The sequence below is a fragment of the Manacus candei genome, unplaced genomic scaffold, assembly GCF_025592945.1.
Source record: "Manacus candei isolate 608988 ecotype Guabito, Panama unplaced genomic scaffold, ASM2559294v1 h1tg000061l, whole genome shotgun sequence".
Classification (NCBI taxonomy): domain Eukaryota; kingdom Metazoa; phylum Chordata; class Aves; order Passeriformes; family Pipridae; genus Manacus; species Manacus candei.
This window is the reverse complement of record NW_026138109.1, coordinates 2,457,584-2,482,662: the sequence shown is the minus strand read 5'-3', so window position 1 is coordinate 2,482,662 and position 25,079 is coordinate 2,457,584. Positions and strand designations below refer to the sequence as shown.

General features: G+C 37.4%; 1 protein-coding gene across 1 annotated transcript in view; it reads left to right on the top strand.

Annotated features, from left to right (window-relative positions):
- The window catches only part of PARP8 (poly(ADP-ribose) polymerase family member 8), a 131,553-nt gene that overhangs the window by 86,426 nt on the left and 20,048 nt on the right, over positions 1-25,079 (top strand). The window contains exons 8-14 of the mRNA XM_051804755.1: positions 2,496-2,556; positions 3,619-3,709; positions 6,565-6,631; positions 7,951-8,076; positions 10,138-10,702; positions 12,946-12,999; positions 13,100-13,195. Coding sequence (XP_051660715.1) covers positions 2,496-2,556; positions 3,619-3,709; positions 6,565-6,631; positions 7,951-8,076; positions 10,138-10,702; positions 12,946-12,999; positions 13,100-13,195 — 1,060 coding nt within the window. The remainder of the gene's footprint in view (positions 1-2,495; positions 2,557-3,618; positions 3,710-6,564; positions 6,632-7,950; positions 8,077-10,137; positions 10,703-12,945; positions 13,000-13,099; positions 13,196-25,079) is intronic.

Below are 25,079 nucleotides of genomic sequence, written 5' to 3'. Positions count from 1 at the left end.
TAAATTGTTATTCTGACTTATAATCTCTCCTTTGAGTTGGGTTCATTCCCCCTGCTGGTTAACTTTTAAACCAGCACAGTAGGAATTTACTACATTTCGAGGACCTGGGGAGTTGTGTGTGGGTTTAGAAAGTGGATAAGTTATCAGTTGCCAAACTGATAACTATGACATTGAGAATATCTTGATTATAAGTTTCCTCACACTCCTAAAATTGAAATATTGTATGTAACCTTTCAGAAACTTTAATGCATCTAATTTATTGAATCAACTGTTTCCGTGGAAGCATTGTGATCCTCTTGAGCTCAATGTAGTAGAAATTGGCTTCTGTGACTGTTTTTGGCATGTGTAAAACTTGAATGCTTCATCCACTCTATTGAGGTTGAAAATACTTACAAATTCTTGGAAATAAAAACCACAGCATTAGGCATTCAGTTTCATCACTCTGCTGCAGCTCCACTTCTATGAGGAGAGAGAAGTTTGCATGACAGAGTCTACTAAGATGCATATTTCCCAGAAAGTTGACCCTCTTTTGCATAGTCTCTTGCTGTCACAGAGTCAACTGTACATATAAAAGTTAGGTTCCTATGCCAGCGTGCTTTTCACCACTGCTCTTAGAAATCTGACCACAAAAGCCGTGAGAAGATGATCCATCCAACTGATCCAAACTCTTCTGTATCTCTTTACACTGTTTATGCATTGATGGACAGAGGACCTCTGGGAGCTTCAAAAGCAAGTTACGTTCATGAAGCCATTTTAGGCAGCAGATCATAAGCTGCAGGTGTTGGAATAAAACATAATTTCTTTCTCACTTTCAGTTTGGGAAATTTAAACTAGAGTCAGCATCATGTGTCTAAAAACCATCTTCTAAGATGGTGGTGTATTGGGGGCAAAAGGATTTCAGTGAATATGGAAGTTTCACAGTTAGAAGTAATTTTTATCTTACTCTTTCTTCCACTAATACTTCTGTTACATTAGTTCAACTGTGCTTCTGTTTAATTTATAAAACTATCCTTGTTAACAGCCTTTTGAATCTCAGTCATGTAGGTAGCATCAGCCCACATTCATAAATATTACTTAAGAGTGCATAACAATCTTTGGATCTTCTGGAAAATGAACAAAAAACCTCATGGCACTGTTGTGTAGGGTAGTGGCTAAGCCATTACCGCTAAGTGGAGAGCTCACTCACTGTTTCAAAGACAGGTTTTCAGTGAATTGTAGGAGCTCAGCAAGTGCCTGTACAGTTCTGGGTGAGGTGACACTGGAGGAGCTGTAAGCATGTCTGGGAAGCCTCGTGTAATACAGCCCTGTCCAACCATTCACCTGCCCTGTGTGTGCCATGTGTGGACACATCAGATCTAGAGAGAGAACTCGGGTTTGCCCTGACCAGAGAGAGCCATTGGATTGCCAGAGTTTGGTGGTCTTGGCCAAACTTAACAAGACACCAAGCAACTTCCAGTGCAAACTCAGTCCTACCATGGCTGAGAGGCCACTTAGGTAGGAGAGTGTTATATTCAGAAAAAATTTTAGTGTTTCGAAATTGTCTTATGGGCTTACTTATGCTCAACTAGTGCTATGTACTTCAGTCTAGTTTAATAGAAAAGCATGGAAGTCACCGTGAGAACAAGCATATGAATGCAGTGTAAAGAAAAAAAATTATTGACTAGAAGCTAATCTGTAAAAAATTAAGGCTGATTGCATTTTTACAGTATTGACCACTTAAGCAATTTAAATGAAAAGGAAAGCAGTTTTTTTATTCAGGTTCATGAATGAGTATTTTCTAGGTCTGTTTTTCAGAAGTCTTTAAGTATGTAGGGGAGGGCAATCCAAGTGAGTCAGAAAATTAGAGGCAGAAAAGTCACAGTTTAAATGTAGGATTTCAGATGGCAATGAAATACCTGTTAAGTATTTCATTATGTATAAGTTATATATAAGTTAAATCTGAACCTTGGGAATTCCAGCAATACTACACATAAGAAAGAAAAAAGGTAACTATTGCCTTGAGCACATTACAGGGCAGTCTTTAATTTTGACAAACAAATGCTTGAATGTATGAAGCAATCTCCCCCAGTATAATATGTTCTCTAGGCTATGTTTTATTTGTCTACAATGCTTTATCTCTAACCTCTTCTCAGGTTACTGGTTGTTAATACTAGCTGAAATACTTTTGAAAATTACAGGCGCAGCATGTGACTATTAATTTTCTTTGTTTATTTGTGGAATACATGAGACAAAAATACATAGCAGCAATAGAGAGATTTTGGGGGAAGTAGAAGAAAAGATTTATCCTGTTTAAGCAGGATTCTCTGAAAAAAACTTACAGTGCAGCAGATAGTCACCCACTGGGAATATTAATCCAATTTATGTAAATGTGTATTTGATAACCATTCTGATTTTACAGACAAGATTATCCTTTATAAAATCTTCCCTGTTGTAAGTATTCCTGGGTTGAGGAGTATCTTAAAGAGCTCTAATGTAATGTAATTCTTTCTTTTCAGGGAATATGGAGCCATTGATGATGTAGATATTGATCTACATATTGATGTTAGCTTTCTTGATGTAAGTGATCTAATCACAGAATTACATAATGAACATTAATACCCATTTAATTTTGGGGTAATACACATCGGACTCTCTAGACAACCACTGAGACTTTCCTTTTGTGGAGACTTGATCTTCACAAGTGGCTGTCACATTACTGATTGATACTCAGTGGAAAGATTTTGTTTTCCTTTTATGATCACATTGTTAAAATGCTTTGTAGGTTTTTATTTGCTGCATGTGTATTTCCTTTCAAACGTGCTTTGTGAATGGTAAATGTTTTAACAAATATAAATGAAATACTTTTTTTTTTTTAATGTTATCCTAGACATTAGTCAGGTAAAAGCATTTAAGCATTTCTTACAGCCCTGAAGGGAAGAGGGCCTTGGCTGGAGTGCTTCTTTACAATGATTAGGGAGAGGCAGTGGTGCTGTCGATGGGCAGCATGGCTTCTGTAACAGTTTGCTGTCATTAACTTCACACTTCCTCACTGCATCTGTGTGGTAGCTTCCTGGACTCTAGATAAAGAATAAAAATTAGAACTTTTAAGGGCATCATTAGCTTCTGCACAGATATGCCATATTTTTAGGTTAGCACAGCATATAAGACAGTTACTCTTGGGCTTTACTTATTTAAGAAATTTTTTTCTTACAAATTAAGAATATAAGAAAATTGTTGAATTATTTAGATCAGTCTTAAAGAACAAAAGTTTCATTTGCCCTCTGTTATGGTGTTAGTTTCTATTCTGTGTTTGTTTGCTCCTTTGCCTCTCAGCTTTGAAGCAGTATCTGTTGATAGATGGGAATGTATCTGCCTGCACTGAACATGCAATGTTGTGTATAAACCTGTGCTTGGTTTAAATGAGTTCACTCAAGAACTGGAAGTAGACTGACACCGCTCTTGGGGGCATTAACAGGCAATAATTTGTCCTAAGTCTCAAGTGTAATGTTGGAGCAGATATTACACAACTGGGTAGATGTATGGATGGTGTTTATAGCTACCCTGAGGTAGACTGACAAAGTGCAGCAGTTCCTCAAGATGGCTAATTGTGTCTGTTTTTTTCTTTTTATCTTAAACTAGGAAGAGATTGCTGTGGCTTGGGATGTGATTCGCACAGAGCCTATAATAGTGCGGTTGCACTGTTCACTTACGCAGTACTTAAATGGTCCAGGTTGGTCAATTGTGTTTTCTTCTTTTGCCTTGTATGGTGTCCTGGTCTGACCAGATCTTTGACCCTGCATGTGCCTACTTCTACTGCTGGTAGGAGTCCGATTGATTTGAAATTAAGCTGGCTTATGTTTGCATGGCTGTGCACTCTGTAATGACACGTGCATCTAATTTAAACTTGCATAGGTGGAGTTTTGGAACTTGTTTTCCTGATGTCCTTTGAGATGCAACTGCTTCACCTAGGGTTAAGGAATAAACATCTACAGTTTCTAATATGTAGATTTCCTGATTTTGGAAATCAAACATGATCTGCACAGATGAAATAAGAGTGATAATGAAGATGTACACAGACCTTTGCAGCCCATTAACATGCCATTTTTCACACATCTTTGAAGAATCAGTCACAATAATTATCCTTGCAGCTTCTGATTTCTATATGAGCATGTGAACTCTGGAAATCTTTGTATTTGAGTGAGTTGTTAAGTGAATAAAGTTTCCTCATGAGAGGAAAATGGTCATGCTCATGAAGAATCAACTGATTTTGAAGATTTGGAAACATTCATATGCAAGAGTCGACTTCAGATATATTTTTACAGTGAGAAGTCAGACTAAGTTTGGATGATAACTTGCCCAGCTTTGGAAACTTGCAGTACAATCTGTCAGTTCAGGCTTTTATCTGTGGGAGAATTCTGCCTCTGGAAAATTAATAGATATTTCCAGTTATGTTTAGCAAAATCTGTCCCAATGGGCTATTTTTACAGGGTATGTTGCCTGATGATTCTAACTATAAGCTATATTCTGTTCATTCAAATAAGCATTTCATTATATCTATCTTTTTTTTCCCCCTTGACTTTGGTATTTTTGTCTGTAGTTTATTACTTCAATGATTTTTGTAAGTATTGAGATCTTAAAATATGTATTTGCCATGGCAGGAAGCAGTGTTAGTATTCAGAACATCTCTATCACAACGTAATTTAAAAAATAAAAAAAGTGCAGCAAATGAGAGAAGGTGAAGCGTGAAGAGCAGTGTGCAGTAAGAAATGATCTAGTGAAATGAGAAGTAACAACAAAATATCTTTGGCACTGTTGACAAGGTTAAGATGGAGAGCTTAGTTCTCAGTGCTGCAGCTGAATGATTGTGCAAGTGCCTGAGTACTGAGAAAGGTAAGGTCAAGGCCAGAGGCAAGTGCTTTGCTGACACTGGTTTTATAAACTCAGCTGCTGTTGCAGCCGTGTCTCTTTACTAGCAGAGCCCAGTGAGATCCACCATCTTTTGTGTTAATTCTGTGAATTCCTCTTCTGCCTTAAACATGGGTGTTTTTGAGACTACTGAGCCAGAATGTTATGCTGTGCCTTTTCTCCTAGAGTACCTTCTGTTGATTGATAAACAGAAATACAGCACACTCCAAAGCACAGCGGGAGATATTAGTACCACCTTGATGCTGAGTAATATCCTGATTTTAGATGGTCATTCGTCTAGTTAATAGCTTGTCTCAGTAGTGTCCATGTGGCCATTTTTTCCCTTGTACCTTAGAAACCTTTTTTAGAGAGGATGAATCATCCATTGAAGCTACTGGGATCTCTCCTCTGACTCTAGAGCCTAGACAAAAATTTTGGTCTAGATGTCAGATTTTAAGATTGCTGGTGTTAGGTATAATGATTCTTACTGAAAGTATTCCCCATCCCAGCACAGTGTGTCTGAAATTTGACAATCCAGAGATATTGCTACTGCTAATGAGATCATCCATCCCTTTTGAAAAAATCAGTTTGTATTTAAAAGATGAGTTTATGTTTTATGTTATTTGAATAATAATATTAGAGAAGGGGTATATACAGTGCTTTGAACTAAGTGAAATTGCATGGCCAGTTTAGATATATTGTATTTTATTTTAAAATTTAATTTATTAAAGCAAAATTAAAGGATAAACTTTGACATTCTGAATAAAATCTGGCATTGTGAGTGGTCAGAATAACATCAAAATACTGATGTACTGTTTCTAATAAAATTTGGACAGACCCCAGATTTTTTGTTTTCATTCCTTTTTTTATTCTACTGTAGTCATTACCACCTTACACAAATTATAGAGTCTATTCATGCTTGTAATATGCATTGGCTGTTGTTCTGCCTTGAGGACCTGAGGCTCTCTCAACAAATACTGGATTACATCTACCACTTCTTTCTAGCAAATGTTATTAAAGGATTTTAGTAATGCCACTAGCTAATTTTTGTCCTTTGCCCTGTACATTTTCAATTTCAGACAGATGAATGTGGGTACACCAATGCTTGGATGGGCCTTGAGGAAATGTCAGGGTATTCTGTGGTCACTGGAATTCACATACTAAGCACTTACATTATGTTTTTGGATCTTGAATTAAAACACCCTCTGAAAGATAACCCAGATACTAAATAATTCAGTTCCAGTTTGGGCTTTCTTTGTAGCCATAGAAACTCTACTGTGTTTAGATAATTTACTTGCAAAAATGTTTCAGAATTTAGGCGAGATGAATTGCTCGTCCAGATATATTTAATCTGATGCTGCTTGCTGTTTGCATTATATATATATATATATATATATATATATAAAAGATACATTTTTGTAAATAAAGTTGGTGAGAAGAGATACATTTTGGAGAATTCCATTTGTAGAATTGTAAATTGTATAGGCTGATATTCCAAAAAGTACCATTCATTTCTTTATATGTTTAGATGACATGTCTACTTTTGCTATTGCTTCAATTTCATTGTCCATAGTCAAGGTCCAGGTAGAACAGAGTCCCTAAATGCCACTTACATGGTCATCATGAGTTCTTCACCGCTGTTGTGAGTTTCTATAACAGCGATATTTTCTTATTCCCTAGTGCCAACTGTGGATGTATTTCAGATCTCTACTAAGGAAAGATTTGGGCTGGGACATCAGCTGAAAAAGTAAGTCTTTAAAAGTGTAAACCCCTGTTTTTAGGCAAATACTACATTCTTTTTAGTTCTTGGACCATGTCAAGTAGCATAAAATTCATATGCTGTCAGTTTGGTTGCTGGATCAAGGTGTTTTGACAGTTGTTGAGGAGAACATGATCTGTGCTACTTGCCAGGGTTTTCTGTCCCTTTACTGACTTTTAGGGAGTAAGCTACAAAAGTTCTAAAGAGTGCAACTAGGAGTCAATTTCATGTTTCTGCTTAGATGGTGAAGCCTCTGAAGTAGGCATCTTTTTGAGCTTCATGCATCCCTAAGGAGGCTGTGCTTTTATAGTGGCCTCTAGGATATATTGCAGTAATTAAGCCATCCATGTTTTGAGTACAAGACGGAAGAATAGTCAGAAAAATAGCACTCATGTGGTCATGGTACAATTCATTTTAATACAGTTTTGCTGAGTCATCTTTTCACATGTGCATGTGTACTTGTAATAAAATTATAAGTATACAGGCTTTAATATTTAACCATTACAATGTTAAGAAACCCTTAAGGCAAAAAAATTGCTGTTGGTATTAAAATGTCACTGCAACATTTTTTATAATTTTACAAATGAAGCAAGTTATTAAAATCTCTGTGATACATGACTTTGAAGGAAAAAAAAAAAAGAAACACTCCTCTGACATGAACAATCTCTTAGAACGTTTCAGTATTTACACTGTCTCTGATTTGTGCACCAGGTAATTACTAAAGGTTCATGTGAGACATTTTCAAGAACATAGCTACCTACTGCACAATTGAGCAGGAGTCAGAATACCCATGAACCCAAAGGTCCCTCTTAGCTGTGGCAATGGAATAGTAATCTCTTTTGATAAAGTCCATACCAAATTCAGCTTCGACTTTTCACTCAAAGACCCCCCCACTGCTAGATTAGATTCAGAGAATAAGCTCCTACTTAGCTGTGCAGATGCAATAGCCTATCCCTGTAGTCACATGGGAGGCAGATCCTTGTAGTTGGATGTGATGCCCTTGAATCAGTTAGTCTCTGGATCTCCATGAGAAGTATAGTCTGCATAAGTCTCACAGTTGCAGTGGTTGTACTCACACTGTATTTTCATTAAGAGTTCCGTGTTAAATTAGTTCTGTGTGGAAAAAAGGTGTTTTTGAGGAGCTGAGGCACCCAGTCATCGGTCCACATACATGACAGAAAACTTTGCCTGTAGCTTGAGAACACTGCATTATGTCATCTACTTGGTGAGCACTGAGAGCCCAGTATTAAAATGATTATGTCTTGGCTAGGATAAGAAAATCTTTTTTTTTCTTTCCTAATTTCCAGGATCATGCAGACATTTGTTACACAACAGTGGAAGAACAGTAAAGAGAAATCTAATTGTACGCACAATAAGAAGGTGTCTGACAAAAAGGTGAAATCCCCTCTGCACATCTTTTCTACATTGCGCAGGTAATAGCAAGAAAAATGAGCTATTACCACCATAAGCTGTTCAAAATCTACAGCAGACTTCACAAGGTGAAATCTTGACTTTTCTCCACAGAGAAGTGCTCTATTTATATCTTACCTCATGGGTTTCCAGTCCTTGTGTTGCATGACATCAAGAGTGAACTGGGTACTGCTGCAGCTTCTAAGAATATTTGAAGGCAGAGCATTTCAGTGCCCTGCTATCTGAAGCAACCAGGTTTCATCTAGAACTGGAAATTTTAACTTGTGTTTATATCTTTATTGGTTTGGTAGCATTTGACTGTTACTTGAATAGCAAGAATAAAAATATAAGTTATATATATACAAGTAATATATATGTATAGCATATATTATGTGTATTTAAAAAACCTGTGGTTTTCTAGCTCTTATTTCTACAGGAGTGTGTATTTTTAATTTTTTAAAACTAGAATGGTCCTTAATGAAAGACTGATTTTTAAAGATGCTGAGCACTCTTCCCTCTCCACTATTGCATTACATTAATGTTTACTACTTGTGAAAGGCAGGCAAATTCAAAGAACAAAGACATTAAAAGCACAAGACATAGTTTGTGGATAGTTAGTTTCAATTCACTATGCTTTCTGCCAGTTACTCATACTCTTAAGTGTATATAAAATCAGGCTCTAATTTTACCTCTTTCAGGATTGTGACTCTTTACTCTAGTGTGTTTTCCTGCTCATGGAAGGTTGACAGATCACCCCTTTGATTCAATTAATGAACTTGAATTGAATGCTTCTTCGAATATTCCTTCTTTTTGATTAATTTTACCATTCTAAATTCAATGTATAACAAAAAGAATACAGCAATCACTCATGTTGAAAATGAGAGCAGTGTCAAAGATGACAAAAGGTTGGCTGTTTATTCAAAGGTAAAGGAGGAAAGGTGGTGTTTTAAGTAGAAAGCTTATCCATTCCCTACCATGCCATACACCATTGGTAAGCACAGGCACAAGCCTGGGGTTTGGTTATATTCAGAAATGGCACACAAAACCAGCCTACTCTTTTTCCTCTGGATTTGGCTGCTGATGCAGTGCCTGTCTGAAGATGCCATTCCAAACTCCCTTCTGCAGGAGGGTGATAGTGATCCTGCTGCTGCAGTGAATCAGCAGCCTCCACATGCATCTTCCACTGTCACCACTTGCTAATGGGTTGGGGAAACCTGCCAGCCTCTCCCTTTGGGTTTTCAATTCTTCACTTGATGCAAAACAAAAAAATACTCCAAAGATTGGACTTGCTTATAAAGCATAGGAAAAGGATTCAGCATACCTGTTACATGTTCTTGCTTTGCAAGGACAGGCAAATCTGAACCTTACAGAAATGTGTCAGTACATGTGAATGTTGTTTTGTAAAAACCTCTTGTTATTTACTTTTTGCATTTATAATTTAGGTGCTTCACATTCTCATTTCCAGTGTTACAGAGCTAGAATTTGTCTAAAACCAGAAAGAGTGGCATCAAATTGTCTTCTACAAAGTGCCGAGATTATTATGAGGTTTTTAAAAATCTTGTCCTTTTCAGCTGAATTAAATTCAATTTACTGTCTGCAAGTTTCACTGCTCATTTTATCTTCCATTGGATCTGAACATAGAATTTGTTATGCTGTGTCCAGAAGACAGTAACTTTCATGGGATCACGCCATGCTGATTACATAGAAAAGATAGATTTTGTTAATGAAAATGTGTTATAATCTCATGTGAAATATGTGGTTTTCATTGCAAAGATGATTTCTTGAATAATTGGTTTGTTTAGAGACATAGAGAACCTTACAAAAAGCTGTAAGGTCATAGCTATGACTTCTACTTAAGTTGTCTTTTTGATCCATGAGCTTGTGTTGAAAAAGGAGTAAGATGTCTATTTTGGTATTGGAAAATGTCTTACAGTTGTTTATTTTTTAAAAGTTTGCATTGTGTTTATCACTAGTGAAAAACATGAAGATAGGTGATACTTAAAAGTGGTTACATCTGTATGATCTTGCTTGATTTGCACAGAATTTTGATCGTTCTCCAACTTTGCCATCTTCTTTATTTTAAGGTCGCCGAGTTATCCTCCTCCTGGCTGTGGTAAAAATAAATCAAAACTGAAGTCAGAACAGGATGGCATCTCCAAAACTCACAAACTACTGAGAAGGACTTGCTCTAGCACAGTGAAGGCGGAGGATGTGTGTGCCACAAAATCTCACAGAACCTTTGGCCGCTCGTTGTCGAGTGACCCTCGTGCTGAACAGACAATGGCTATTAAATCGCACAAACTGCTGAATCGTTCCTGCTCTGCAGCTGTCAAGCAGGAGGAGTGCATCACTTTAAAGCCTCATAAGCTGTTAAGTAGGTCGTGCTCTGGGGATCCTCGATGTGAGCACAACAGCGCCTTGAAGCCCCACAGACTTTTAAGCAGGTCCTACTCCAGTAATCTTAGAATGGAAGAATTGGATGGATTGAAGAATCACAAGTTGCTCACCAAGACTTACTCCAATGCCCCTAAATCATCCAAAATGGAGCCTTTCAAGGAGTCCACCATGGCAGAGAGCAGGAGGCTCTCTCTTACCTCAGGGCTTATTGGTATCTTAACGCCATCTTCATCATCGCCTTCACAAGCTGCTGTGCGTAATATTTTTTTTTTATTCTGCTCATTTTCCTCCTGTTAATTTTCAAACGTGCTGTTATGTTTTTTATGCAAAGATATTAGACGTAGGACATATGTTAGTGACTATATTGGATATTCTGGAAGACGAGCAGTGAAGTCAGCTTTTTAAGGAGGATTCAAACAGCTGTGCATGCACATATATTTAAGTTATAAAATCAGAATTTTCTGAGGTCAGGACAGAGATGTTATATGTTATGTTGAATGCAGCTCAATGTACAGCTGCTGGCCATGGGAAAAGTTCAGTCATTCAATTCCTTCCCTGCATCCTGCAGGAGAAAGGGAGACTGTGCACTTCTCTGCTGAAAAATTAGTTTAGTTGCAAGGGCTTTTCTCATTTCCCTGTTTACTTCACACGGGAAGCAACTGTCCATTAGCTCTTTTGAGTGCCAAATTACCTCTGCTTCTGGTCTTTTCATCTGCCATCATCATTGTACTGGAAGGAACACAGTCAGAGTTCAACTCACCTCTTGCACATTTTTGATTTTTGAGAGGTTAAACCTTCAAATGCGTTGGCAGAAGTCAGAGGCCGGGGAACAAATTAGGCCCACACTGGCCTCTTACTTTCCCCAGAGACATAACTGATTGGGAAAAAAAAGGGTAGCTCTGAAAATTAATTCTTCTACCTATGCCTCTTAAAGCATGGGTTTTATACTTTAGAACGAAGAATGAATTTGTTTGCACTCTTTCAAGGCATTAGTCTGTTTTCCGTATTACATCTTGGGAGAGGCATTTAGAAAATAGTCCTCTCCACTCTCTGCCTGGGGGTATCTTGGAAGCTGATGCTTTCTTTGGATGCCATACATATATTCATAATAATCCATTCTGAATAATGAAATTACATTGAGTGCACTATGTCTCATTGTAATTTAGTTCAGTAAGCTGTAAGCTATACTCAATCAAATCTAAAAGCAGTGGTACACTATCATAGGATCATTTATATACATGCTGTGTGGTTGGTGTATGTGATGGGCACAGCAAAATTAAGATGAGCTGTCAGAGTTTTTACTTGCAGTTTAGAGACACACTTTTTTCTGAATCAGCAGAGGATGTCCTAAAATAGCAAGACTTTTCTCTCCTGATGTTAATAGGAAAAGTCCCATTGGTTTTTATAAGATAATGAAGAGCTGACTAAGTTCATTACTGATGTTATCATTAGTGATGTTATCAGCTGACAGGGAAGAAAGGCAAGCCCTGCTTGGCAGCCTGGAAATACTACCCTTAATTTATTGCTGGAATGCATTTACTTTGAGGGAAGATCATCACATATGTGATCAGATGCAGTTTGACTGATGTTAGTGGAAGGACACTGAGAGTCTATTTCACATTTTATATGCATGCACCAGATGTGTGGGTAGCCTGGGTCCCTAACTGTAATTTGAAGTGAGTGGAATGTGGAAGTGATGAATCAGGACCCTACCCTATGAATCAGAAGAGAATTCTCTTCAATTCTCAGCTGAAATGTTAGGGTATCATATATGAACACAAGTAGGACTGTTTTCCAGGAGAAAAATGGAAAAGCAGTTAAGCAATTAAGCAGTTAGAGAAATGAAAGGACATAAGCCTATAAACAAAACCCCCAAAACACTGTAAATGGAGCTGATCTGACTTGTTCAAAACAAGATGTGATTGAAATAGATGTCAACCTAGAATTCTGTACCTTACTGAATCTTGTAACAGAAGTTCCTTCTAATTTATGTTGCTATGTGTTGAAAAAAAAGAACTCGAGTGGTATCTGAACATAGAGAGATCTGTTTCTGTAGTGCTTACAGAAGTGAGATCTTAGTAAATATGAAAGAAAAAGGTTTTCAGCCTTTCTGAGAATTACACTAGTCTTTCAAGCCTAAATGTATAGCCCATATTTGGATAACAGTTAAAATATAATGGAAGTCACCAAATGCCAGTTTATTAGGCTCAAGTGAAGGCACTGGTGTTTCCATTTGAGATTCAAGTTCTTGGGATGGTGAGATACAAAACTTCATCCGATTTAAGAACTAAAAAGAGATACTAAAAACCTACCACACACTCAGTAAACAACAAAAGAATTGATTATTTGTAATGGCTGGTTCATGCAAGTGAAAGATCTTTTTAGATGCAAATACTGCTTAATTAATGTGTTTACATGCAAAAAATACAAGTGCTTTACCACTTCCCTATAATTAGCATACCAACACTGAAGTTGCCTCAACTTTTTCCTTGCAGCAAAATTATGGTGCAAAATGTGTTCCCGAGCGACACCGTGGCTTTCTTGTGCAGGTAGGATATCATATCTTACCCACTTATGAAACGCTGTGGAGCATCAGCTAACTGTTAATTATTTTTAAGCAGATGTTACTATCATTTTCATTGTTCTCAGACTATCGAATTTGCTGAGCAACGGATACCAGTATTGAATGAATACTGTGTAGTTTGTGATGAACCCCATGTGTTCCAGAACGGCCCTATGCTGAGGGTAAGTGGTGTGCTGGAAAACAATGCATTTTATAGTGCCTTAAATAGCAGAGGACCATACAAACCTGTTGAAAAACTGATTTATGTGACATGTGTTTCATTCTGATATCCTTTTAAGATGCAAAAATGTGAAGCATATTAATTAGATTTTGCTGTAAATTTGAAAAAAAAAGTCTTACAAACAAGGGAGATGGAAATCAGACTTGTATAATACCACAGAAATGTAAAGAGGGACTGTATTTCACTGAACACTGTTGTGCTGCAGTAGTCACAACCAGATAAGATAGAGAAGTGTATTAGAATGCTTTCACGATCCTCTGGCATTCTTCTAACAGCTCAGGGCACCTCATTCTTGAGCTTTTATCAAGCCAAGACCACTGTATTTACGTACTCTGGTGTTAATGCCACCACTCTTCTTTTGACCCTGTTTTACTCACAAGCTGCTGGAATGAGCCATCCTCAAATGTGATAAGAAAGGCAGTAGAAGGACATGCTCTGTGAAGTGTCTGATCTAGCTGTGACCTAGTCCAGGGACACTGTCATAGTTCAGTATGCCCAAAGTCTGTCCAGTTAGACAGCTCTTCCTTTCATTCCTGTGTGACTGGGAACAGGATTTTCCTTGATGAACATTTTACCCTCTCATGCTGTTGATGCATACAGTGAAAAAGAGTAAGATGGACCATGAGAGACACAATCTGCCTGGAGCTACTGGATCAGTGCAGCTTTGTGAAAGAGTATATTAGAATAAAATTCTTAGCTCTAGGACTAGTCTGGCAGTTTAGAATCCTCTTGTTTCACCTACCCTGCATCCTATGGAAACATGAATAACCTTGAAAGAGTAAAGCTACGGAAAATTGTCTAACTACAGTGTATGAATGGTTGAATACCTGATAATTTGTCCACAGTGTAGCAAGCAACTACACATAAGCTGAAGCAGATGTCATCTATGATAGTTACATAGAACTAAATTGAGGAGAGTTATTGCTCTACCTGGCAGCAGAAGTCATCTCAGTGTCATTCCCTATGACACTGAATGGCTCCAGGGTCAAGCATCCTGACTGCAGGCAGGGTATGCAGATAGGTTGCTGATGGGGTTTGAAAAAGCATGTACATATTCAGTTAACACTATTTTAAGTCATTGTTAAACTCCTATAGTTTTGGATATCCAATTAGGTGTTATTTTTGCCTCTTCAAGCTCATATCTACCTTTTAAAAGCAAGGTTTTCTGACAGAGCTATTAGCGACCAAACACTGGCACCAACAAAACAAAAAAGGCATCGTTTCCTTATTCCAGTTCCAAGTTCATCTTGCAATGCACTGCTATGAATATTACCTGTGACAGGATAAGATAAAGTGAGTAATGTTTGGATAGTGAGTAAAATTTGAATAACGTAATTATTTATGTTATTGGGATTTATCTTTTTTCCATAGGTTGAAGCAAATTGCAGGATTTATTCCTGTTCACATGATGAACTATTAAAAGAAAACAAAATGGGAAGTTATCTGCTCTAAATAAAAAAATCTTAATTCTTTTTACTTTCCCGCTGTAAAGATTACAATCTCTCAGAATTGACTTCTTCTGTGACTTCAGTTTAAAGAGATGTCATTTTATAGGTGTTAGTTGAAGAGTTTGTCAGCATTTCAAAACGAAAGAAACCACAAACAACATGCTTGCCCTTGAACATATATTCATCAGTGCCTTTGCAAGGAGCATAACCTGGCAAGCTTTGCAAAAATGAAAGGGTGTCATTATATAACCCAGGAAAAATGAGATGCCAGGAAGAAATCTATCATGCTCTGTGTATACTTGAATGACTCAGTAAGCAATATAGAGCCACTAGTGAGTTTGCAGTTCTATAGAAGGTGAGAAAGGATCTGTCTGAATCAAACATGAGCTTGCCAGAGTATGTTAAGGAAATTTATGCTTCACTAGTGAGAATTCTGGCAGGAGCAGCCTGAGGTGGTCAGTTGTGGGGTTTATTTACGTGCTTCAGCTAGGCACACATACATACATGCATGCATACATATATACATACAGAGAGAGAGAGAGAGAGAGAGAGAGAGAGTGTATGTAAAGAGAAAAGAGCAAGTTACGTTTAGTACTGCTGCAAGAGCAGATCTCAGAAGTATTTTTATTACGAGAATGCAGCAGGCTTTCATTTAAGGCAAAGCTACGTGCAGTTTAGCCTTATTGAGAATCCCTGGCCTTCGTAAAGAGCTCTTCCTTTTGATAGCACTGTAACTTGACCAGGTTTCATAATGATCAATACCTTGCTATGGTGTTCTTGGCAAAAGTGTTTAGATCTCCTTTTCTGCAGATGACTGTCTTGAAGGCATTACTTCCATAGGCTCTTTCCGTAGCAGATTGTGTTACCAGAGGTGCCACAGACTAAGTAGTTCTGCATGGTTCATCAGTTTCTAACTTTAAAGTTTAGTGGCTCCACACAGATGCACACAGGATCATGTCTGGGTGTGTGTAGCCTTAATGATGAGTTTCTCTTCTACCCTTTGGACCTTTTTTTTCAACAACAAAGAAGGTATATTAATTTATAAAAGCATAGCAAAGTTATTGCTTGAAAGGATATTTTAATATGTATTTAGGCTAGATTTTGTAGTATTTTATGGAGTTTTATACAGTTATAAAGAAGCCACTGAGAAATTTGATTGTCTAATCCTCCAGCATGTCAGCCTGCTGCCTTTCCTAACTTATAGTGTAGTTCAGTTAATTGTCTCAAAATGCAGTTTAAAAATTCAACAATTGCCACTACACAATAGTTACATTCTTTTAATACTGCCATACCTACTTATAAACTCTCATGCCATACATAGTTTTTTGTGCTGGTTGTTACTGACATGCTTAATTCAGATGTCTCATCCTCAGGACAACTGGAGATAAATGTGAAACTGAGAGATAAAGTTTTTCCCTTCTGCAGACTTACTCTACAGGCTATCTTTTTATCTTCATTTTTAAGTATTTTTAAATCAATCTCTTTCAGCAAGCTTTCTTCTCACTATTGTTTCATTTTCCTAAATAAATTTTTCTGGTGGAGTGTTCTATTTTTAATACCTATTTCAATTTAAGTTACTTTCTTAAAATCTTGGCATCTTTTTTCCCATAAGAGACACTTGATGACAACAAGATGTGTCATTTTGTATAGCTTAATTTAGACACCAGATCCCTATGTCAGAATATCATTGTATGGAAGATGTCTCTTGCAGAACAGCCACATAACACAATTGCATTTATTTGACTTAATGCTTTTACAGTGGACATCTGTCTTGCTCCAGAGTCCACAATACTAATCTAATCATGCAAATATTCCCTGCTGATTCAGGGATCCTGTTATACACAGAAGTCTTGAGATGTTGTTAGGCTGTCTTAGTCCCTTATTGAGGATAAATAAAGGGGCTACTTTACTGACCTACTGAAGATGAATAAGTACAAAATTCTTAGATTTCTCTTGGGAATTTCTTTACAGAGCAAAGTATGGCTCTTTCAGAATTTTCTTTTGAGTTCCAAAAGCTCCCTGAAATATACAAGATCAGAATTAAAGAAAAATATACAAGGTAGATGGGGTGAGTTTAGAATATACCCAAACCTAATGCCCTCACAAGGAACTGCAGCTCTGTTACTGTGAAGGGGAAGCACAAAGGTTCTCTGGAATGGAAAGTACCATAATGTATCATAAAGTTGTAAGACTCTTCTTTATGAAGGCCCGTGGTCCATTGCTTCATTCCCTTTAAAAAAAAACCCAACAGTAAAGCAGTCAATGTTTTCCTATAAGTTTTCACACCTTTCCCATATGAGAGGAGGATGAATGAAAGTTCTCATCATAGCATGTATCTTCTGTATTTACTTCAAGAGCACAGTCAGATCTAATGATTATTTGCAGTGTACCAGAAGTTATAAAAACTAAATTGAATGTTCAGTTACTCTACACTTATGTAGAGTGCCACCAAAAATGGCAAATTCCCTGAAATCACTGCATGGCATGATTTGCGGTCATTCTGCAAAACACAGGGAAAATTCAATGAATACGTGGATCCTAAGAATAAAAAGTATTCTTTAACCTCTTGCATAACATGGACCATACTATTTCATGCAGTCATTCTTAAAAATAATCGGAATCCTACCTATTTTGCTCTTCATAGAAGGATTAAGAAACAGTTTTGAAATCATTAGCAAGGGTTGGGACTGAAGCCTAAACATCTAAACATCTCCCTTAACTCATATGCAGGGCCAGGAGCTGGATTTGGTGATCTTTGCGTGTCCCCTCCAACTCAGCATATTCTGTGATGCAATCACACTGCATCCTCCTGCAAGGTGACCTGTGCTACGCAGCTCTCAGGAGCTCTGTCATCTTCTGAAGTAGCTCTTTTCTCCATTTTGAAAAACAGTGGGAAGTACAAGGTCAAACTTTATGCTGAGGAGAGATAGAGAAGGCAGACATGATAAATATACTGAAAATCTCCAAGGATGGAGATCTGTACAGCCTCTCTGGGCAACCTGTTACAGTCATTGATAAAGCTTTAGGAAAAATCAATTTTAGCTTTATCTAAAACTTTGTATAAAGTTTAGATAAAGCTAATCCTATGTGAGAGAATAAAAGCACTAACTGACCTGCAAAGGTACTTTTCAACCATCTGATTTGGTTCATCTAGCTAAAATAGGTAGTTTCCAAAGCAGATATAAAAATGTAATAAATAAATTAAACATTATTTGGTTCCATATTAGAAGACTATTAACTTTTTTTAATGCCCTATAAAATTCTTTCTTTTATTATTACAATAATAATATTAGGGAAGGACTAAATTGCATTTTAATAATGCAACAGTTTTGCTGCTGTAATAGAAGAGAAATCTCTTGTTTCAGGAATTCAGCATGTACTTTTACTACAGACATTCTATGTAATGAGATTGTGAGTCATTAACAATAGTGGTTATTATATTTAAGGATCCGATTAAAAGAAGTGTAATAAAAATGTATTATTGTATTCAAAGACTGGAGGAAAGAAAATGTCAGTCCTCTCTTAAAGAAGGGCAAGAAGGGGAGGACCCATAGGCTGGTCACTCACTTTGATGCATGGAAAGATAATGAAGCAGCTAAGCCTCAAAACCATTTCCAGGCACATTAAGGACTAGAAAATCATAAGGACTAGTCAGCATGGCTTCACCAGTGGGAAGTTGTACTTGACTAACTTAGTAAACTTCTGTGATGAAGTGAGTGGTCTGGTAGATGAGGGGAGAGCAGTGGATATTGGCAACTTGGACTTCAGTAAGGCCTTTGGCAGTATCTTGTCATAAGATCCTCGTAGACAGGCTGTTGATGCATGGGCTGAATGAGGAGATAGTGAAGTAGTCTGAAAACTCACTGAATGTCTGGGCCCAGAGTGGCTTAAAGTTGAGTTGGAGATCAGTAACTAGTGGTGTGCCCCAGGGATCAGTAATGGGTCCAATCCTGTTTTGGAGCTTCATTTATCACCTAGATGACGGTGCAAGAGAGTTTGTAGATGATGAAAACTTGACAAAAATGAGAGAAGTGTGTGATACTCCAGACTGATGGGCGCCAGTCAAAGGGACCTCAACGGGCTGGAGAAATGGGCTGCCAGGAACTTCTTTCAGTTCAACAAGAATTGCCAAATCCAGCCCCTAGGGAGGAACAAACCCAGGCACCAATGTATGCTGGGGGCCATCCAGCTGGAAAACAACTTGGCTTGAGCAGAAAAGGACACCAACTTGAGCATGAGTGAGCAGTGTGCACTTGCAATATGAAAGGTTAATGGTATCTTGAACTACATGAAACAAGAGAATTGCCCACATGGGGAGAGAGGTGGTCCTGCCCCTCTATGCAGCCTTGGTGAGGCCACACTATGTCCATTTCTGGGCTCCTCAGTACAAGAAAGAGATGAGACTGTTGGAGAAAGTCCACTAAAGGGTCACTAAGATGATTAAAGGGACTAGAGCACCTCCCATATGAGGAAAGACTGAGAAAGTTGGGAATGTTCAGCCTGGTAAAAAAGAATGTCTGTAAATACCTGAATGAAAGGTGCAAAAAGGATGGGGTCAGCCTCTTTTCAGTGGTGTCCAGTGACAGGACAAGAGGCAGAGAGCACAAACTGCAACACAGGAAGTTCCTGAACAACAGGAAACACATTTCTACCTTTTTCACCTTTTCTGAAGGTGACTGAGCATCGGAAAAAATTACCCAGAGAGGCTGTGGAGTTCATATTAATGGAGAAATTCAAAAGCTGTGGGTCCAGGGCAGCTGGGTCTAGGTGACCCTATTTTAGCAGGGATGTTGGACCAGATGCCCTCCAGAGATTCCTACCAACCTCAATCTTTCTGTAATTCTTTGATCTTACTCAGATTTTACATAGTAAGCTATGTGTGAAGCTAATGGTTATCTTGCTGTCTGTCTTCCTGAATCCCTCACGAATTAGTATTTATAAATACTGAAGCCTTTGGTAAAACAGAATGATTGAACAGATTTTACAGCCCTGTGAGACAATTAAAAAGGACAAAAAAAATCTCAGAATGCATTCAATAAGATAATTCAAAAACCCTCTGTGTATCGTTTTTCAGTCAAGACATCTCCTTAGAGTGCCATCTTGTGTTGAAACCTCAGACTGAGGCCTCTTTAGAACAAAGCAGGAATTAGCAAAAAACTCAGCAATATGAAATATTAAAGCTAGTTTATTTGAAGTATGGATTTGTACTTTGAAGTAGGTTGAGTTCCTGTTAACTTGAAGAGGTCTTGGATTTCTCTGTCATTTGAATATGAAATTATTAGGCACCACTGAAAACACAGAAGCACTGATGTTTCAGAAACAGTAGGCCGCTTAGGGCTAGGAAATTTTTGGAATAGAGTAAACATTATTGAACTATGGAGAAAAGGCTAGGGGTAAAATACGTTTAGTCAGACTGGAGTTTAGCCAAGATGTTTGTGAAATTCCAAGATTCTTGTGAAATAATGCTGTGGTCCTTCTAATCCTTACTTCACAATGTAGGTTGGTTTTATCTCTTTTTATGAAAAAAGCCTCTCCAGTTACAACCTGTACTTTAATAGAATGGATTTCAATTACTTTATTTTCTTCTGACAGAGTAAAATGACTGTAGTGCTGCTTTTCGTGTAGCACAACTTACCAAAGTGCGCTTTGCCCAGCTAGAAATTCTATAATGCTTGTTTGTTCACCATCTATTTATATATTGTGGAAGTAAAAACACCAGAAAATGAATCCAAAGCCAAAACAAAGCCAAACAGAACAAATGACATATCTTATTCGGCCATATTCTACTCTCATCTTTTTTCAGGTTATATCTGTTTACAGCTGTGGTATTTCCCATATCTTTGAGCAGCATGTTCCACATACCACATGAATATTGTGAGACTACTCAGAGAGTTTACTTTGCAGTAAAACTAAGAGTTTCTGTGGTTGAAAGTGGGAAACAGAACTGAGATTTGAAGTTACATTTCATCTCCATGTCTGTTGCTTTCAGTAGAAGTGAGATGATTGCTAATGGTTTCACCTTTACCATTTATTACATTTGCTGTAAGTCAGGCAGTGAGCCTTCCCTGAAGCATCTCCTATTGTATCAGTGGTTTTTAGGTGTGTCAGTCATGCTGCAGCCTCATTAGTGTCTGTGTGATATCCCTTAGGATAAGGAAAGTGTGGCACATTGCCACACTTCTGAACACAGCTTCAGCCCACAGTAGAAAGTAGCAAGACAGATAAATACACACTATGAAAGTTCCATCTTTTTGGAATTGAAGGAATGCCTGGAAAATATTTTAAATAGTGTATGAGTCCATGAACTAGAGTATGTAATAGCACTTGGGTTGTTTGCATGTCTGCCACTAAGTCACTGCAGGAAGCAGCAACACTTGCATTGTAACACAGGGGAACTCTGAGCCCTTTTTCATCACAGCAGCAGTTAGGTGGTAGCTACTGATCGTGCAAATGGGGGTGGCTAAAGGAAAAGTCTGAAAACCTCAAATGTTTAGAAAATGCTTTCTGCTTCTGTCGTTACCTTCTGCTTCCAAGCATCTGCACTCTCAGGTTAACTGCCCACCTCTTATTTTCTTCTGGCTTTTCACTACTGAAATTATGGTCCTTCTAAATAGAGTTTCAGCACTAATGATCTCCACTTAAGTAGTAGTGTTGTGAAAGCCAATTGCTTTATGTTAATTTTCTTTTTTCAAGTGAAAAAATAAAGTGTGAGACCTCGTGCAGCTGCTGTTGCTGAAAGGAGTTAGAGTTGCCCTCTTCAGGTAGTGGAGAGCAAAGTCTCCCAACCAGTCAGCTCTGTGTGTCTTCAAGGTGATGGTTGTAATCTGTGCCTGCACCTAAGATGAAGTTCACGTTGGGAAATACATATTTGAGTGTATAAGCCTTATTTTGCTATGTATTTTCCCTTTGAAAACAATGGGAACTAGTAATCTAATAAAAGGTGGTTATTCTGTGCATTTGTGTATATGGATCCACATCAGTAAGAAAAAGTCTGTAAATTTCAAATACCTACACAAAAATTCTTAGAAAGTTCAGCTTGCTTAATATAGTACACGCATATAAGATGATGTTGGAATGATGTAACTTTTTATAAATGTGTTAGTGTTGTTCTTGTTTGTTTACTGTGGCTAGGGACATTTCTTATATTTATGATCTGAAGTCAGAACAATCCTGTCCCAAGGGCTTACATCCTGTGACAAAGGAAAAAGGGACACCATAAAGGGAAACACACTAGCAATATGCAAAACATTAGCAGCAGAGTAAGAGTAGCCTTGAATCTCAGTTTCCCCATAAAGCTTGTGGTTTTCTTTAAACTCTGTCTTCTGGAATTGATTTATCAACTTAGTTTTCATGTGTTTTCATTGGTTCTAGCATGCATTACTGCAGAAAAAAAACAAAAATAAGGAAATGTAATACTGAATAGGCATGTCACAGTATGTGACAAACAAAATCCCTCCAAATGTTTGCTTCTCAATTGCAAGCTAATATTTTAGTTTTGGAGGGATTTAAAACATTTAAGTGGTTGAACCTGACTGATGACTGGAGAAGAGGACACTGAAATGGCCATACCAAAATCTCTTGGAATACACTACTAACAGTATGGGAAATGAAAGTTAAAAACATCTGATTTTACTAAATAGAGACAAATTTCAGAAACTATTCAGAAGTGCTCTCAAAATGGCTGGAGTTTGGGTTAAAAGGCATCCAGGGTGGATATATGAAGACAGGGTTCTGTACTACAGCATTGAGATTATTCTCCCCATTATACTGCAATGGAAAAATATTCAGTGGACAGAAAGGTTCATCAAATACATAAAATCAAAAGAATTGTATAGGTGCTAATAGTGTCCGTTCCACTTCAGAGCTGAGATTTTGCTGTCTCACTTATCTTCATACATAGTGTTTTCTAGTGTCTATCTAAGACAAAAAAAGGGCTTTTCAAATGTCATGCGTAAGTACAATGACCATTTTCCTAACTTCCCTCTTCAAGATGCTTAGACATTTCTGGAATCATAACACAGGTGCAGTAAAAATAAAAAGAGCAACAATGACAAATCGTGTGTTCCCTTTGCCATCATTAAGTCTCGGAATAATTTACTTTGCTGAGACTGTAACCAAAATACCAAAAATAAGTATTTTCTTAAAACTTTTCTTCATGCAAGCATGGCTTAACTTAGATTGCTCTGCTATTCCAGAGCTATTTCTTGCTCTGGAATAAAGGAAGTTGGTGTATACTGTTGATAATGATAGTCAAGGTGGTAGTGCCAGCATGCTTCCCCAACTAAGCAAATGATTTAACCATCTTCTAAACGTGGAAAACCTGAGAATAATGACAGAAGTAAATACCTCTTGTTTAGTGTGCCATGGCACAGTGAATTAGATCATCTTGGGCTTTGTCTGCTACCTAATGCAATGTAACATGGCAGGTAAAGTAAATCAAATGGGTAACACTTAGATTTGAAGGATGATGGCTCTTGTAAAGCAACTGATGTGAAACTATGACAATGCAGAAGATTTCAGATGTTTATTGAGATAAAGTCTTGAATCTTTGAAACTCAGCAAACATTTATTTTCAGAGCAAGTGACTACAAGTACAGCAGTATGCCTGTTACTGACCAAGCTGTTGTCTGAAACAGAAAACAGCTAAATTTTTGTGTGCTTGATTAATTTTTTCATTTCTGCAAGTGCTTTCTAGAGGCATTGGCTTGAACTTCAGAGGGTGCCACTACAAATGCTTTAGTGATTGTTAAGTGAGAAAAGTTTACTATTGCCTACCAAAGATAATTGTAAGTTTCAGTGGATTTGGATTTAAGAATATGTGTTCAAAGAAATAGTATCCAAGAAATATTAATTGTTTTCAACATTGTCATAAAACATTGTGTTCACTGGGTTATTTTAAGGAATGTTTTAATTTGTGCTTCCTTCTTCTATTTCTTTCAACTGTTTTCTCATTTTGGATACTGATAATAATTCAGTATGTGATTCATTACTTGAGCCTTTAAAAAGTTGATCTGCTAATTATATTTCAGTAAATAAGATGGAGTTGCTGTAAGGGTTGTAGAAACTAGGAAGCCCACGAAGTCGTGCCTATTCTTTCTACCTAAAGCTGTGTTCTTTTTTGTTTGTGCTTTGTTTGCTTTATGAAGGCAGAATGTTCAATTCTCACTCCATATGCAGTTTAGATAAAGTTTTTTTATTTGTGATGATGTTGTGAATTATTTTTTAACAGGCAAAAACTGGTTCAACAGCAAGGGGGTTTTATTATTTTTTTAATACCTACAAAAGAGTGGAAACATCTTTATTTATTAAAATATCATGTGGCCTTCCCAAATTAAATGTTTTTGCTGTAAAAATATAATGCATTTTCTTACATGACATGGTTTGAAGCTGGCTTCCTGCCAAGTTTCCAAACCTTACCACAAGAAGCCCCACCACCTCAAACCTCAGGGAGAAGAGGAAAAAAAAACCAACCAAGAAAAACCGAGACAACTAAAGCAATATATATATAAATATATTTACACTTATATTACAGTTATGTACTATTGAAATATATATACAATTTCACAAGGAAAAAGGGAAAGGGAAGGGAAAAAAAGGAACAAAACCAAAATAAAATATATATATATCCCGATCAGTAGCCCAAGATCTAGCAACTAAAAGAATTAGCAAAAGAATATCTCACTACTCTCCTTGGGACAACCGAGAGTCGCTCTGGAACGATCGCCGGCAGCCTCCGTCTCCCAAGGTCGGCAAGGCCTCACCAGGCCTCGCTCCCCAACACGACAGACTCAACAGCAGGGAACCTGCACCTCCAAGCTGCCGGAAGGAAAGAGAGCGAAGGCCTCCCCTCCTTTCTTCTTATAGCCCGGCTTACGTAAAAATCGTAGGGAGTACTGGGTAAATCTGGGCACTTCCTTGGCTACAAACTGGTCACCAGGGTACCACATTACAGTTTACCAATAATTTGTTAAATTGTCAAAAATTAAGAATAGTTTTTCCAATAAATTTTTCTTCCAGATCAAATTTTTATGCGTGTTCTCAACAGCAGAGTAACAAGCTGTGAAGAATAAACCTACTCTGCTTAGTTTCTGGATTTGTTCTCCATTAATTTTGATTAGCTAGGAATTTTTCAGATAGGGTAGTGTTAGGAACATTTGGGTACTATGCCTGTAATTTTGAGTTTGTAATCATGTTTGGATTTCTTTTAAGTTTAGCCTCTGTGAGTACTTATGAGTTTTAGAGTTCTTCACTCTTGCTCTTGAGGTTATTAAAATGCTTCTCTAATGTATCTTCCTCAATAATGGATATGTATTAATTATTTAAAATTAATGTTGCAGTTAAAATATGAAGGGAAGAATTAGCATTAAATGTGTCCAG